This window comes from Loxodonta africana, chromosome 11 (assembly GCF_030014295.1).
Source record: "Loxodonta africana isolate mLoxAfr1 chromosome 11, mLoxAfr1.hap2, whole genome shotgun sequence".
Taxonomy (NCBI): domain Eukaryota; kingdom Metazoa; phylum Chordata; class Mammalia; order Proboscidea; family Elephantidae; genus Loxodonta; species Loxodonta africana.
Window position 1 is genome coordinate 95,699,676 of NC_087352.1, and position 15,829 is coordinate 95,715,504.

A 15,829-nucleotide genomic window follows, 5' to 3' on the forward strand; every position below is an offset into this window, starting at 1 on the left:
ATATTAAAGGCTACTCCCTTTCCTTTTAAAGTTTTTATCACTGAAACAAAGAACTTTCTAAGAAAACCCCAAAAACTCTTGAGGCTCATGTGCTAAGAATGCACGTTTTCCCACTGATTAACACCCTATCTCCAGTTACTGGAGCCTGGCTTTCTTTGTCTCCTCCCACAGCCAGCCAGGAACCCTGCATTCACCAGGTACCGCTAGGCCCTGGGGCTGTGGGAGGGCCAGCCAGCATGTCCGTGGGGGCAGGTGGTTCAGGGGTAGAATTCTCTCCTGCCATCAGGAGGCCCGGGCTCCATTCCGGCCAGTGGAACTCCAGCACAGTCACTACCCGTTTGTTAGTGGAGGCTTGTGTGTTGCTGTGATGCTGAAGAGGTTTCAGCAGAGCCTCCAGGCTAAGACTAGGAAGAAAGGCCTGATGACCCGTTTCTAAAAATCAGCCAGTGTAAACCCTGTGGATCACAACAGTGATCATGAGGGCGGAACAGGACCAGGCAGGGTTTTGTTCTGTTCCTCATGGGGTCGCCATGAGTTGGGCTGCTAACAATAATAACAACAGCATGTACCTGGCCACCAAGTGGTGTCTTGTCACAGAACAAGAGGCTGTGGGGCTTCTTATTTGAGACCCGGCTATGGGAAAGCTGCAGAAACCTCCTGAATTATCAACCATGGCATGGTGGTTAAGAGCTCAAGCTGCTAACCAAAAGGTCAGCAGTTTGAATCCACCAGGTGCTCCTTGGAAACCTACTCTTTCCTGTAGGGTCATGATGAGTTGGAAACAACTCCATGGCAATGGGTTTGGGGTATTCTTTTTATTCCTACAGTGCCCTCCTGCTGGCCAGACAGACGAGGTGGCACTCTGCTAATGGTAAAACACTTTATAAATGCCAAGTGCAATTTATGAGATGTGGATAAAGGTAAAATCTAATCTGCCCGGGCCCCAGAGGGTGCACCTACAGACCAAACGCTGAAACTGTACAAGTATTTTAAGGAAGTCGATGGAGACTTCAGACTAACAAGGAAATCCAGCCAAAGGCTGTGGAGGCCTGTGGAGGCCTGAGCCTGGGTATAAGATGGCTCTCCTAGGGGATTACCACGCTGAGGGCAGAGTTCAAGTCCCTGGGAAATGGCCCCAGCGACACTGCCCCAGGAGTGAGAAACACCCAAGCCATCAGGAAATGCAGAGAGAATGGGGCTCCAGTGCTGACCTGGCAGCCAGTGTGAATAAAAAAAGGGCTTCTCCGGCCAAGGGGCTCTCTGATAAGACAGCAGGAGGGAGGGTTGGTGGCCTCAGGAGCTGACAGGTGGACTTTCAGAAGGATGCTCAGGGCTGAGAAGACAATGGACAGGAAATGAAATCGTTCTCCTGACACCACAGGAAGGGAAAGCATGTGTGCCTTGGCAGGGCTCTACTCCAAGCAAATGGCCATCAAAATGCTGTTTCTGGCTTCGGTTGGGATGGAAGAAAAAAGCTCAGGCTTAGAAGAGGAGCACCAAGTAGGCCGAGCTGATTACAGCAGGGACCACAATGACTCTTCCTGGGACAGCAGGGACTGTGTCAGCTGAACCAAGAAAACACAGTCCAGACGTGAACACGGTAACACCCCAAAGAACAGGGCTAAACAGGGAACACTGGTCTAAATTTCCCAAACGTACAAACTAGAGAACACATCTAAATCCACATGGCTTGACTGCATGAGTTACAATTTGGGGCAATACACTGGAACTGGAAAGCCATTTTGCCGTCCCTGAGTCCCAGGGCGAGGGGCTCTCGCCTGGCTGGGCATCAGCATCACTTGGGAACTTTGACTTTTTTTTTTTTTTTGGTTGAAATTCACAAGCTGATTCTGAAATTTATATGGATATGCAAATGAGGACCTATGCTACCTGATTTTAAAACTTGCTATAAAGCTATGGTAATCAAGGCAGAGAGGGACATCGGTGGTTCAGTGGTAGAATTCTTGCCTTCCGTGCATGAGACCTGGATTCCACTCCTAGCCCACGCACCTCAAGCGCAGCTACCACCCATCTGTCGGGGGAGGTTGGCATGTTGCTACGATGCTGAACACATTTCGGGGGAGCTGGCAGTCTAAGTAGGACTAGGGAGAAAGGCCTGGCAGGCTACTTCTAAAACTCATGGTGATGCCATGTCAGAGTAGGTTGTTTTATGCTTTCTCTTCTCCCTCCCTCCCATGCTCCCCCCTTCTCTCTGAGCACAGCTTGCCCTGGGTGGCTGTTATTCTCTTGTCTCCAAGGTGGCACTGTCCACGTTGCCTTCTGTCCACTTGAATGGTGTCCTCAGCTCCAGAATGAGAGCTGAGGGGTTATTTTTTTTAGTTACAAGTTCCTGGACCTTACCTCATCTCTACCACGTGGGAGCCTCCTGAGTGAACCCAGGGGTTTGTATGTTTTAAAGCTCCCAGAGGATTCTTCGCAAGCCGCTTGAGAAAGGCTCGGTTCTCAGAACACTGCAGTTCCAAATTCAAGGTGAAGACGGAGGAAAGTGGTTGCTTCTAACACTAACCAAGAGCATGTGGATTTTCAGTTCAGAACTGTCTGAACTTAGGCAGTTTATTTAGCCTCGATATATTTATAAATAGTGGAGTCCATTGTGCTGTCTAGGACCTAAACGGGCTCCAAATCTGGCCAATTTCAAGTTGAGGGCCAAAGCCATAACAATGTTGCTCTGTGCTGCCCTTGCCCTGCCCCGGGCCTTGTAATTACACAGCTATTTGGGTAAGTAGGCTGTGCCTCCTCTTTCCTACAGCACAGCATAAGTTAAACAACTTGATGAAAATGGTATTATTCCCTCCCAACCACTCCTGAATGAAATTTTGTTTCCAGTACAATTAAAATATGATGGAAATTACCCTGAGGCATTAGCAGAAGAGAGTGGGAGAGTTGAGTAAGGAAGTGATACTGCTGTCACTAGACTCTGCTGAAACAGTGTTGTGGCATCTCAGCAAGCTTGCTCCTTCTTGGAAATGTGACACCCGAAAAGAAAGCTTCCCTGTTACATGGATACAGCCCTCTGCCCACCATTCTCCACTGGCGGGAGCCCTAGATTGCTCAATGCCAGCCCCTCCTGCTCTCTCACTCTGAGGCACATGGGAAGCATTTGTGTCTAGTGACGCTCAGCTTCCACACCAGATGGCCCTTCGCCACCCGTGAACTCAGGAGAAGGGGTGGCACTCAGCCTAGGCACAGCTGATCACACTTGCATTACACCAGAATGGGCTGGAGGCCCAGGCACACAGAGACTCTACTGGTCATCCATGTCTATAGGGGCACGCATGGAGATGCCAAGACCTGCCCTCCCATGGAGCCCGTCAACAGGGCAGGCCACCTCCATGGCCAACCCCACAATGGGTGGACCGGGGCTACTTCGGAAAAGATGCCTGGCAAAAGGAAAGGAAGAGGGAGCCTGGCCATAAGGCTTTGAAGGACCAGTGCTCCCTCCTGTCTTGTGAAAATGGAACTGAGTGCATCCAGGAGCAGAGGGCTAACTCCCTGGCCACACTGAACAGACAAAAGGTCCCAGGAACCTCCTTTTCATTTAGAACCAAAGTTGTTCATGAATGAGGAGCTTCTGATCACTAATGGGTTTGAACACGACATACTGAATGTGAGAGAAGGAAGATTTCTAGGCTTTTTACACTGGCTATCAGATTCCATGTGCAGCCACCATCCGTTCGTCAGTGGGGCTTGTATGTTGCTATGATGCTGAATAGGTTTCGGCAGAGCTTCCAGACCAAGACAGACAAGAAAGAAGGGCCTGGCAATCTGCTGCTGAAAACTGGCCGATAAAAACCCAGTGGATCACAATGGTCCTATCTGCAGCCAATCATGAGGATAGTGCAGAACTGGGCAGCATTCTGTTCCATTGTACGTGGGGTTGCCATAAGCCAGGGGTCATTTCAGCAGCTGCTAACAGCAACAACAACCAGGGCCTTACATTTTTAAATTAAAAAGAAGAAGAAAAAGACAGGGAAAAAGAAAAGACACCCTCTGGCTGTACACAAAATCCCACAGAACAGACCAGAGTCCAGTTCTCAGGACTCGCTCTCCTCCAGTGCCTGGTAGTCTCACAGGCACTCCTCCTCACTTCTCTGTTTACTGAATGGCACAGTGGTGAGGAGCTCAGCTGCAAACCAAAAGGTCGGCAGTTCAAATCCACCAGCTGCTCCTTGGAAACCCTATGGTTCTACTCTGAGTCAGAATCAACTTGATAGCAACGGTTTTTTTTTTTTTTTTTTTTTTGCGGAACCAAGTGGCAAGTACTATTTAATACTCTACTACTTATGAGTATTAATCTTTGTATCCATGTTTTTTTAATTTTATTGCGGCACAAATGGTCTCTTTTGGGTGATGCAAATGGTTAAGCTCTCAACGACCAGCCAAAAGGCCTGGTGATCCGCTTCTGAAAGGTCCCAACTTGAAAACCCTCAGTTCTACTCTGCACACTGGGGTTGCCATAAGTCGGAATCGGTTCAATGGCAACTAACAACAGCAACAAAAATATACATGTAACATAAAATTTGCCATTTTAACCATTTTTAAAGGTACAACTCAGCGACATTAATTACACTCACCACGTTGCACGGTCATCTCCACCATTTCCAAGCGTTGTCATCGCCCCAGACAGACACTCTGCTCCCACTCAGCCTGAACCCCTCATTTGCCCTTCCCCGAGGCCCTGATAACCACTAACCACTTTCTTCGTCTATGTATCTGCCTGTTCTCGATAGTTCATATAAGTGGGTCATACAGTACGTGTCTGGCTTATGTCATTCAGCATAATGTTTTCAAGATTCATCCATGTTAGCCACTTTTCGAGGTAGGTATCATTACTGAACAATGAGGAAAGTGAAGCATATGATAAACAGCTTGCTTAAAGTCACAGAGCTAGCATGGAGGAGCTAGGATTACAAACCTGGGAAATAACCGTCACCTCGCAAAAAAAAAAAAATTTTTTTTTTCGCTGTTCAAAATTTTCTGATAGTTTCTCCTCATACTTAAAATACAAATCCTCTATCATAACCTATAAAATCCTACATAATCTGATTTCTGCTCCCTCTTTGACCCCATTGCCTATGGCTGTCTCCCTTGCTCATATACTTGGCCAAACTGGCATTCCTGAGTTTTTCAAACATGGCAAACTCATTCCCACCTCTGAGTCTTTGAATATGCTGTTCCCTCCACCTGGAACACTGTTCCCAGGTCTCTGCAGGGCTCACTTCATTTATGTCTCCGTTCAAATGTCATCTCAACTGGGCAACTTTCCCTGAGCAATGATCTCAATATACCTCCCCCACCCCCACCCATTCTCTATTGTCTTACTGTGTTTCAGCTTTCCTCGTGGTATTAATTGCTAAATGAAATCAGCTCTTTATTTGCTTGGTTGTATATTGTCTGTCTTCCCCTCCAGAGTGTAAGATCTGTGAGGCAGACACTCCAGCACCTAGAACATGGCTCAGTAAATCTTTATTGAATGAACGGACCCGTGAACGAACGGGTGGGATGTACAGGGGCCAGGAGAGAGGTATCACACCCACTTTGCCTTGTCAAAGGCGAGAAAGTAATGAGACAGTGCAGTGGCTCTACAGCTTTTAGAAGTTGGTCAGCCCTCTGAGTCCTAGATGAAAGCCGTGGATCTTTTGTCCAACAACATAACTAAACATTTGCAGATAATTTCAAGAATCCCTTTTAAACAAGAAGGAAGAATACCTGTACTAATGGGAAGAATAAAAAAGAGACTTGGAACATCCCAAATGTCCATCAACAGATAAGTGAATTGTAGTCTATTCATACAACAGGATATTATAGGCCATGAAGAGAAATGAGGTTCTAACACATGGTACGGCATGGGTGAGCCTGGAAAACCCTATGGTGAATGAAATAAGAAGGACACATATTTATGATCCCACTTTTATGAAACATCTAAAATAAACAAATCCATAGAAACAGAATGTGGACTGGTGGTGGCCAGGGGCCGAAGGAAAGAAGAAATAGAAACTGTTTAATGGGTTACCAGTTGCCACTGAGTCAGTTTTGACTCATGGTGACCCCATGTGTGTCAGAGTAGAACTGTGCTCCATAGAGTTTTCGATGGCTGATTTTTTTTTGGAATAGATGACCAGGCCTTTCTTCCAAGACACCTCTGTGTGGGCTCAAACCTCCAATCTTTTGCTTTGCAACTGAGCACAGGGTTTTATCTTGGAGTGATGAAAATGTCTGGGACTAGACAGAGGTGGCGGCTGCACAGCATGATGAGTGTATTAACTGTTGCTCTAACATGGTTAATTTTATGCTTTGTGCTTTCACCTCAATAAATTTTAAAGAGAGAGAGACATGGATCTACTAAGCATCAGCTAAAGCCCCTTGTTCCCCCCCACTGGCTGCCTGCTGGGTAATTCAGGCTCCTTAGGGAGGCATCAGAGGAAAATAACAGGATCTGTGAACAGAGTAGTGAACTGAGTAGAACCACCGGAGTTGGGGTCCCTGGTCCAGGAATTGGGTTCCTCACCTCTGGGCCTTTGCTCGCTGTGGTAGATCTCCTCCAGAGATGACTCACAACGTTCCATCTCTCCCTGCACATGCAGGCCACATCACCCTTCAAGAGGTGGCTTGGTTTGACGAACGGAATGTGGCAGAAGTGCCACCTGCCAGTTCTGGGCCTGGCCTTGCAGAGGGTGTGGGGTTTACATTAACTTTACCCAAAGAGGAGCCCTGGTGGTACAGTGGTTAAGACCTCAGCTGCTAACCAAAAGGTCAGCAGTTCGAATCCACCAGCTGCTCCTTGGAAACCCTTTGGGGCAGGGCAGTTCTACTCTGTCCTACAGGGTTGCTATGAATCAGAATCGACTTGATGGCAACGTGTTTGCTTTTTGGCTTTACCCAAAGGATTTAGTCTTTGGTTCCTGAGAAATAACCTCTAAAACCTTTGATTGAAGTGTCTTTGATGAGGCCTCCAGATCACATCTGAGGGTTTATGCTAACGAAGTGACTCAGGTTGGGGCTGGCCAGGCTGAGAGGACTCACGGGGTGGGGGAGTTAGTTGATTCAATCAATCCTGGCTATGATGTCACTAGGTCCCAATAAAGGCTCTTGACACGGAAGCTCCACGGGCTTCCTGGTGGGTGAAAGGCACAGGTGCACGTAAGAGTGTAGCGTGTCCTTTTTGGGACACGGATGCTCTGCACTGGGAACCCTCTGCATCTCTTCGTTTGTATCCTTTTTGCTATAATTAAACTCTAATCGTAAGAACAGCACTTCCCATGAGTCATTCTAGTTCATCGAACCCAAGGGAGTAGTGGGAGCCTTCAGGCCAGGGGTGAGTGGGCAGAGGGACCCCTGATTCTATGGCTGGTATCCTGAGAGGGTAGAGGAAACCCTTGAATCTGCAGCCAACAGGTCAGAAGTACAGAGGGCCCTGGAGACCCCCAAACTTACAGCTGGCATCTGAGTCTTGGGCAGACTAGGCAGTCTGGAGGAATGTGCCCCTTAGCTTGAGACCTGACCTACCTATGGTGGTTAGAGTCAAAGGAAGAAGTACTCCATGTGCTGCTGGGTTGGAATTGAGCTCCTTAGTTTAGTTGGTATCAGAGAAGTGGCATAATTCCCTGCCTAGCACAAATGATTAAGCGCTCGACTACTAGCCAGAAGGGCAGTGATTCCAACCCATTCAGCAGCGACTCAGAAGACAGGCCAGGCCACCTGCTTCTGAAAAGTCACAGCCTTGAAAACCCTATGGAGCAGTTCTACTTTGCACACATGGGGTTGCCATGAATCCGAATCCACTTGATGGCAACTAACAACAGCAACAACATAATAGCTTGTATTGATTTGATTTCCACTCAGAGGCCCTAGAGTTTCCACTTTCCCTTTACGTCTGACTACAGCAAGGCTGCCATGCTGTGAGGAAGCCCAAGTTCACCACATAGAAAGATCATGTGGAGGAGTACCAAGGCACCAGGCCTGTGGCTGAAGTCTTCCTAGAGCTTCCAGCCCAGCCCAGGCCAGCGGCCAGCTGAATGCAGCCAAGTGGGTGACTCCAGCCAATGCCAGGACTGCCAGTCACACCCTGCCCAAATTCCTGACCCACATGAAAATGAAAAATAATAAATCTTGGTCATGTTAAGCCACCAGATTTGGGGAAGTCTGTTACACAGCAATAAATAACAGATCCATTCACACAAGCTCCTCACCAGGAATGCCCTCCCCTCTTGCTTTTCCAAATCCTACCACGCCTTCATCAGCCCCAGCCACACCTCCTTCCAAAAGTCTCCTCTTACCACCTCTCCTCACGACCCACACTCCAGCTGCCCACAGGCCTCTCAACTCTGCTCAGTAAACTCCGGCTCAGTCTTAAAGGCTCCCCTCAGTGGTTCCTCCTCTGAGAAGCCTCCCCACCTTCCTGGCAGCCCTAGGGCTTTGCACGCCCCATGCGGGGATGCAGACCCCTTCCTGCGGCCAGCTCTCTGCTTGCTGTTTATCTTCCCACCATATGGTCGTTCTGTCTACATCTCCCACACTCATAATCTATTCCCTCCCACACAGCAGGTACTCAAGAAGATTTTGTGAAATAAACTCACTGGGCTTTTACACACCATCTTACCTGTTCTCTCTGTAGACCTGTGTGTCTCTAGGCCTGTGTGTCTCTTTACTACTGTGATTGAAAACGCTCTGAGGGTAAGGATCGCACTTCACAGAGCCTCACACATCCTACCCACTGCCATTGAGTTGATTCCGACTCACAACGACCCTATAGGACAGAGGAGAACTGCCGCCCAGGGTTTCCAAGGAGCGGCTGGTGGATGGATGTAAATTGCCGACCTTTTGGTTAGCAGCTGAGCTCTTAACCGCTGCACCACCACGGCTCCTCGAACATACTAGGTGCTCCATAAATGTTCTGTTGACTTTTAAGCGACTGGGTATATGAACTTAAGATTCATCCCTGGGTCTCTGACACCTAGGTTCCGAACCTCCTATCCCCGATGCTACGCAAGGACAGATGGTGCTGTGCTTTTTGATTTTTGGTTCTTTTCAATCAATGACAGTCCCTGTATTCTACATTCACATCCATGAGTTCATTCCAAAAGGATAGTCTTTTACAGCCACATTCTCTTTAAAGGCATTTACCTCCAACTCCGACTGCACCAGAGAAATGTGAGCGAGCTAACACAGCTTCTCACCCTGCCTGAGAGTCGCAAGCAAAGGGAAACAGCTGGTTCAGGCTGTTACAAAGCACAGTCCAGACGGCATTGTCCCCACAAAGGATAATCATTCTACGTCTGGTGACCTCTACTCAACATTCCAGAGATAGGGGAGCTGAGCGGGCCAGGAAGGACAGGACAGGGTTATAAATAGGGTGGTGTGGTGGAGGCCAGATTCCTGGATGACTTCTCTTGCAAAATTAGCACTGCACTCTGGGGACATCCAGGGCTTCTCCCACCTGACGGCCTGGACCCTCCCACCCCTCCTCAGGGCCAGCACCTGGCCCAGGCCCTGCCCAGGCAGGCCAGGATGCATCTGTCTCTCACACTCGAGCCTTCCCCTCTTCGGGTTTTATGTCTCAGCTGGGACACGCTCATCACGTGAAGCCACGGAATCTCAGCTCAACTGGTAAGGGTCTGTGTCACCAGAGCTGAACAAAGTGAAGGAGGTGATACAGACAGGTGACCAGTGACTGGAAAACAAGGAGAGGGAAGGTCAGAAATCGTTCCCTTCGGGGTACACAGCCTGCCCTGGACAGATTCTTGTAGACCAAAGAAGTCTGCATTGGGGACACCAGGGAGATGGCGCTAGAGTAAAAAACAACAATTTTGGGTGCAGAACGGCCAGAGTTCCAATCCCCACTCCCCCACTCTGCCAGCTGTGTGACCACAGACACTCTTCCCCCAGAACACCACTGTGCCCTCCCTATGAGGCTGCTGTGGGGCCAGGTGAGATGTGCCCAGCCTTTGGTGGACTTGAACTCCAACCTTTTGGTTAGTAGCCAAGCGCGTTAACCATTTGCCTGGCACATAGAAAGTGCTCAAAAAATGTAATCTCTCTTCTTGTTCCCCTTCACCCCCTGCCTGCAACTAGAAAAGGCCATCTCAGTTTTGAGGGGAAATAAGAATCTGGATACAAGAAAAGCTCTGCTCACGGATTATGTGTTTAGCCCCCAAGTATCGAATATATTATTCAAAACTATTAAGGGCCTGTTCATTCGTTCATTCAAAAAATATTTGTTGAGTGTCTAATGTGTAGCAAGTATTGCTTGCAGCACTGTGGTAATCTTCACGGAGCTAGACACTGTAAGGCTTTAAACAGTCACTGCCCCTAAACTGCTTTTATCCGAGGTCCTGTCTGTGCCTCAGAGTCCCTGTGTGGTGCAAACAGTAATGCCCTCAGCTTGTTAACTAAAAAGTTGGAGGTTCAGGTCTACCCAGAGATGCCTCGGAAAAAAGGCCTGGTGATCTACATCTGAAAAATCAGCCACTGAAAACCCTACAGAGCAGTTTCACTCTGACACACAATGGTTTGTCATGAGTCAGAACCGACTTGAGGGCAACTGTTTTTTGGTCTGTGTCTTTGGAAAGGATTCCATCCACCATTCTCTGGGCTCTAGATCTCAGGGGATGGGAGGTGGCTCAAAGATGATGATGACCAAGATTATAATAATACAAGCAAACATAAAGAAAGTGTTGTGTGTAGACGGGTTAATGGCTAAGCATACAAGAGACTCCCTAGGTAGAAGCAGCGGCGACACTACCCAGTGCCCCAAGTCTTTATGCCAAAAGTTTGACCCCAGCTCTAAGCTCTGCAACATAATCTTATAGGTCAGTATTTTTCAATCCATCTGCACTGACAGACCAGATTTCCTTTTCTACTTTCAATCTGTTGTTGACTAATACTTTTGTAAAATATACAAATCATGTGTTTGAATGCTGCAGTGATATTGAATTGTTTTAAAACCAGTTGACGTGGAGTCATTTCCAACTCATGGCCACCCTGTGTGTGCCAGGGTAGAACTGTGCTTCACAGGGTTTTCAATGGCTGGTTTTTTGGAAGTAGATCACAAGGATTTTCTTCTGAGGAGCCTCCGGATGGACGTGAACTGCAACAGTGGGTTAGCAGCCGAGCACATTAACCATTTACACACCCGGGGACTTTAAAATTATTTTGAAGGTTTCTAAATGCTCACTGTCAATGTTGCTATTTCTCTCATTGCTATCCAGCAGCAAATCACGAACTGGCACACTCCATGGACCGTACCTTGGGTGGCACTGATGGAGTTCAGTGAATTCCACAAAGTGTCCAAAATCTAGCAGAACACTGTCACATGCTGCAAACAAATACAAGAAATGGAATTGTAAAGGTCAACTTACTTGCTGATGGTTGAAATTTGACCAGATCTTGCAGGTCAGTAGAAATCTGGAAAACGTGGCTATAGAACTGCTGGACAGAATTCTTCAGGCCAGAAATGTCTCCGGAATGTGACTGGAGCGTCCCATTCATCTGCCTGATGCAGCTCCACAGGCTACTCACATGCTTGTTGAGCCCTTCCTTGATCTTGTCAAGACTTCCCGAGATGGAGTCCAGTTTGTTGCAAGTTTTCTCCATCTGAGACACTCTGCCTTCAACCACAGAGACCTCTGTCTGGACGCCTTGCATGTTTTCCTTACAAGTGTCTAGGCCAGTAAGGACCTGGCTCTGCAGCCTCTGTAACTCCTCCTCTAGCTGGCTGCAGCACTGTGCCGTGGGATCCGGTGGGGACGGGAGGGTCTCACCTGTCCTCTCTGGCTTACCCCCCTTAGTAAACCCACCCCCTTCAGCGTTTTTACCTTCTCTACAATGGCTCATCTCATTCTGAAGAAAAGTCACGTTATTTTCTGTGTGATTTAGTTGGGAATAAAGAAAACTGAAATCCTGTTGAAGTTTCTGGATGCTCCATTCAATTTCCTGAAACTTCCTGTGCATTGTGTCATTTAGAGATTTCAAAAGCCTTGAACTATCACCCATTGTGTGGTCTTCCTCATTTGGCAAAGTACCTTCTCTCCCATGAGGCTCTCTCTGGAAGTTCTGCTGGCAAATATCCTCAACAACTTGAAGTTTATCCTTCAAGTGGTTTAATTCAGTCAGGACCTGTTCGTTCCCTGACCCTGACACACCTGGTAGGGTGGAGCTTGAAGGAGTAAATTCTGCATTAGAGCTGTTTGCAATCTCCAGAAGAACGCTCCCCACACGGTCTTCTAGAGATTGTATTTTCTGGTTGAGAAGTTGCTTCAACTCATGTACCTCTGCATTAATGGCCCCCCGAAGGCTTTCCTCAATGTAAAAGCAATGTTCTTCTGCGTTCTTCTCTGTCACATTGATCCTTGCATCCAGCTCATTCCATCTTGCATCAAAGTCCACCTCTGGTTCTGGAACTGTGAGGCGATCAAACTCATTGTCCAGTCGCCCATTCAGCATCCTGGTGGCTTCAGCAACTTTTTCGATTTTCTGGTCTAACATCTTGATCTGTTGACCAAAGTGTGCACCATTCTTTTCATGGTCAGAGCAGTTTGTCTGGACGGAAGGATTCGGTAGCTGGGCACGAAGGTCATTTATTTCTTTTCTCAGATTTGCTTCCTTCTCTCCTATAAGCTCTATCACACCTAGGAAGCTGCTCCCATAATCATCACACTGTTGCTGGAGGCCAACCAACCTGTACTCACAAGAGTTCTTCAAATCAGCTAGCTTTCTGTCCATTCCCTCCATGAGTTCCTCTCTCAGGGCATCGATCTTACTGTCCACATAGGCTTGGTAGAGTTCGTTGGTCGTCATGGTCACTGTAGGGCCCTGGGCGGCCTCCTGGAGCTGTTTGAGCTGCCCTTCATAACCCTTCACTTTCCCATCCAGCTCTTCCAGCTTGTCACTCTTCGTCTTCAGAGCATCCTTGACTTCGGCCAATTCAGACTTGATGTCCTTCATGCCAGATTCCTTGTTGTTGATGCCAGGAAGCTGGACCATTTCTGTGTCTCCACCAATGGCACTGTCAGGTGTTGGCTGGGGGTGCACGTTGTTGAGCCACGAAACCAGCATTTTACCGGCATCATTCTGGATGGCATGTTTGAGGTTTTCATTCACTCCAGCAATAGAAGACTGGAGGTCAAGAACTGTCCTTGTGAGTCGGAAAACCTTCTCCTCAAGCACCTGAATTTTCTTTTCTTGAAGTTCTTGAGGTCCCTGTTTTGGATCTACTACTCGACTTGGTTCTGCTGTATGAGTTGGTGCCAGAGTTCTCTTGGGCCCTGGGATTTGGTTTGGTTCATTATCTGTTTATAAAGAAAGAATTGGACATGACTTAACATTCTCTATCTTCAGCTAGTTTCTGCAAAGACAATAAACAGGCTACTTACAGAACACATTTAAACTTTCATTTACAGACCCATCACCTAATTGCAGGTAATTACTGTGTTAGAGCAGAAAAGAGTGTGGTTTTTGGAGTCAAACAGATTTCCACTTTCATTCTGGATCTGCTGTTTATTGTCTGCTCTTGAGCAAATTAATTTCTGTGAACCCTAATTCCCTCATCTATGAAATGGAGGTACCATATTCTCTCTTAGGGCTGTTAAGAGAACATGTACATGGCACATAACAGATACTCAACGGTTCTTTTCACCCTGAAAGGAAATATTTTTATCTGCTTTATCACGTGAACATATGACTTCCCACAGTAGTGAAATGTGGCCACTGCCCAATGGTTGACCGCACACTGTCAGATCACAAGATGCTACTAATTTAGCAAGATCCACCCATTAACTGTTGGATGACATGATATCGTATGAGCAGCAAGCTATCTTCAAAGCAACTCCTGGGCGTTATCTTTAACTTTTATTGGCACCCCTATGCTAAAAAAGTCAGACGTTGTTTAGCCTTGTAATGTAGTTGGGGAAACTAAGAGCAAAAGAGAGATAAAGCAACTGACATCATTGGTATCTCCCAAAAATAGAGCCATCTGGCCATATAGAGAGCCCTGCTGGTTCAGTGGTTAAGAGCCTGGCTGCTAACCAAAAGGCTGGCAGTTCAAATCAGCCAGCCCCTTCTTGGAAACCCTGTGGGGGAGGTCTACTCTGTCCTGCAGGGTCGCTATGAGTCAGAATCTCAGCAACAGGTTTGTTTGTTTTGGTCATGTATATTAAGACTCATTAAATCAAAGAACACAATCATTGAATTTTTTATAATCCTACTTTAAAAAATACACCCCAAGAAAATAGTCCATAAGAAAAAAAGTTAAGAAAATGACCATGATGAATCATAAAATCAAAATAAATTGACAGATATAGAAATAGATAAACTAAACAAAAAGGAGACTACAAAAACCTGCAGCAACATGAGACTAACAAGTAAAAACCATGCCCCTGAACACAGAGGAATACAAGAAATAGTGGAAAAGGGTTGGCATTGACAAGCCTGAAGACTACCATGTAGTGGAAAAAGTCAAACACAAAATATATTACAATAAAATGCACAAATGTACATTGACAAACACTGGAATTAAATTGACAATGTTGTAGGCATTTGGGTTGAATGTTTGTTGTTTTTTCCTCCCCTAAACTTTTACATAAGATCATAACAACAGCTATTAGTTAATAAAGTCAATTTAGTGTTAAAAATAAGACTGAAATTCAGCTGTCCAGACTCTCAGTCACATTCTTTCTCCTGCAGAGAACTCTAAAGAACACCCTATTTCCACGCTGAAAAAAATTATTCTATCTCAAGATTCTAAAAGAAAACAAGTGTTGAATTGTATACAAATGAAATGCTATTCTGGGCGAAGGAAATCCAAACAAAGGGCAGAAGAATGGGGGACAATCAAGGACATAGGGAAAAGCTTCTCTCAGATACCACTGGCGACTGTAAGTCGCTATAGCTTTTTTTGAAGGAAAATTTGGCAACACGTATGAAAATTTTCAGAATCCTTTTGACCCTGCAATTACACTTCCAGAAATTTATTCTAGTAAATGATCAGGATGAGGCAAAAATTTAATAGGAGAGATGTTTATTCGAATATTATTTGTGATAGTGAAAAATTACATACAACCTAAGGGCCCAACAACAGGGGGCTGTTTAAACTACAACACATTCAAACAATCAAATTCTCTGAGGCCATTAAATGATATTGCAGAATGTTTAATGACACGAAAACTGTTCATTACAGGCTGTTAAGTTAAAAAGTTCTAAAAACAGTTATGTTCGTTATAATGATAGTGGGTTGAAGGTAAGCATTCTTTTCACTCCCTCCTGAAATCCCACTAAAATGCCAAAAACGAGGAACAAAAAAAACAACAACAAAGCGGTCACACATGAATTGGAAAGCAGGATGGTTTTGGACTTGCCGACAGCAGCACTGGAAGCTAGGAGAAAACCGAGCAATGATTTCAAAATTTCCCACCTAGAATTCTGAAGCTGGAGTACAAATATTTTCAGACTATAAAGTATTAAAAAAAAAAAAAAAAAAGTTTATCTCCATGGTATCGTCTCAAGAAGCTAAGCTGCTGGAGGATGTGCCTTACATCAATGCAAGGGAGTAAACTGAGAAGGAGTAAGTACACTGGGGCGGAGGGCGGGGTGGTGGGGACAGGAAACAGAATCCAGGAGAGGCCAGCTAACATCCAGATGTAAACCAGGGAAGAAGGGCTGACCAGTGCGGGTGGGGCATGTGAGAAGGCTCTCCGGGAGATTTCTTCAAAAAGATGAACCTCCTGTGTCTGAACATAAGGACAGGAAGTTTAGATAACCAGAGGAAGGTTTGAGTTGAAATCAGGACAAAAACATAGAAAACAGAGCGAAGGAA

The 15,829-nt window shown here is 46.3% G+C and overlaps 1 protein-coding gene across 2 annotated transcripts in view; it reads right to left on the bottom strand.

Moving 5' to 3' along the window:
• The window catches only part of EMILIN2 (elastin microfibril interfacer 2), a 65,716-nt gene that overhangs the window by 18,030 nt on the left and 31,857 nt on the right, over window positions 1-15,829 (bottom strand). For both annotated transcript variants that reach the window (XM_064294691.1, XM_064294692.1), the window contains exon 4: window positions 11,379-13,307. In XM_064294691.1, the coding sequence (XP_064150761.1) occupies window positions 11,379-13,307 (1,929 nt within the window). The remainder of the gene's footprint in view (window positions 1-11,378; window positions 13,308-15,829) is intronic.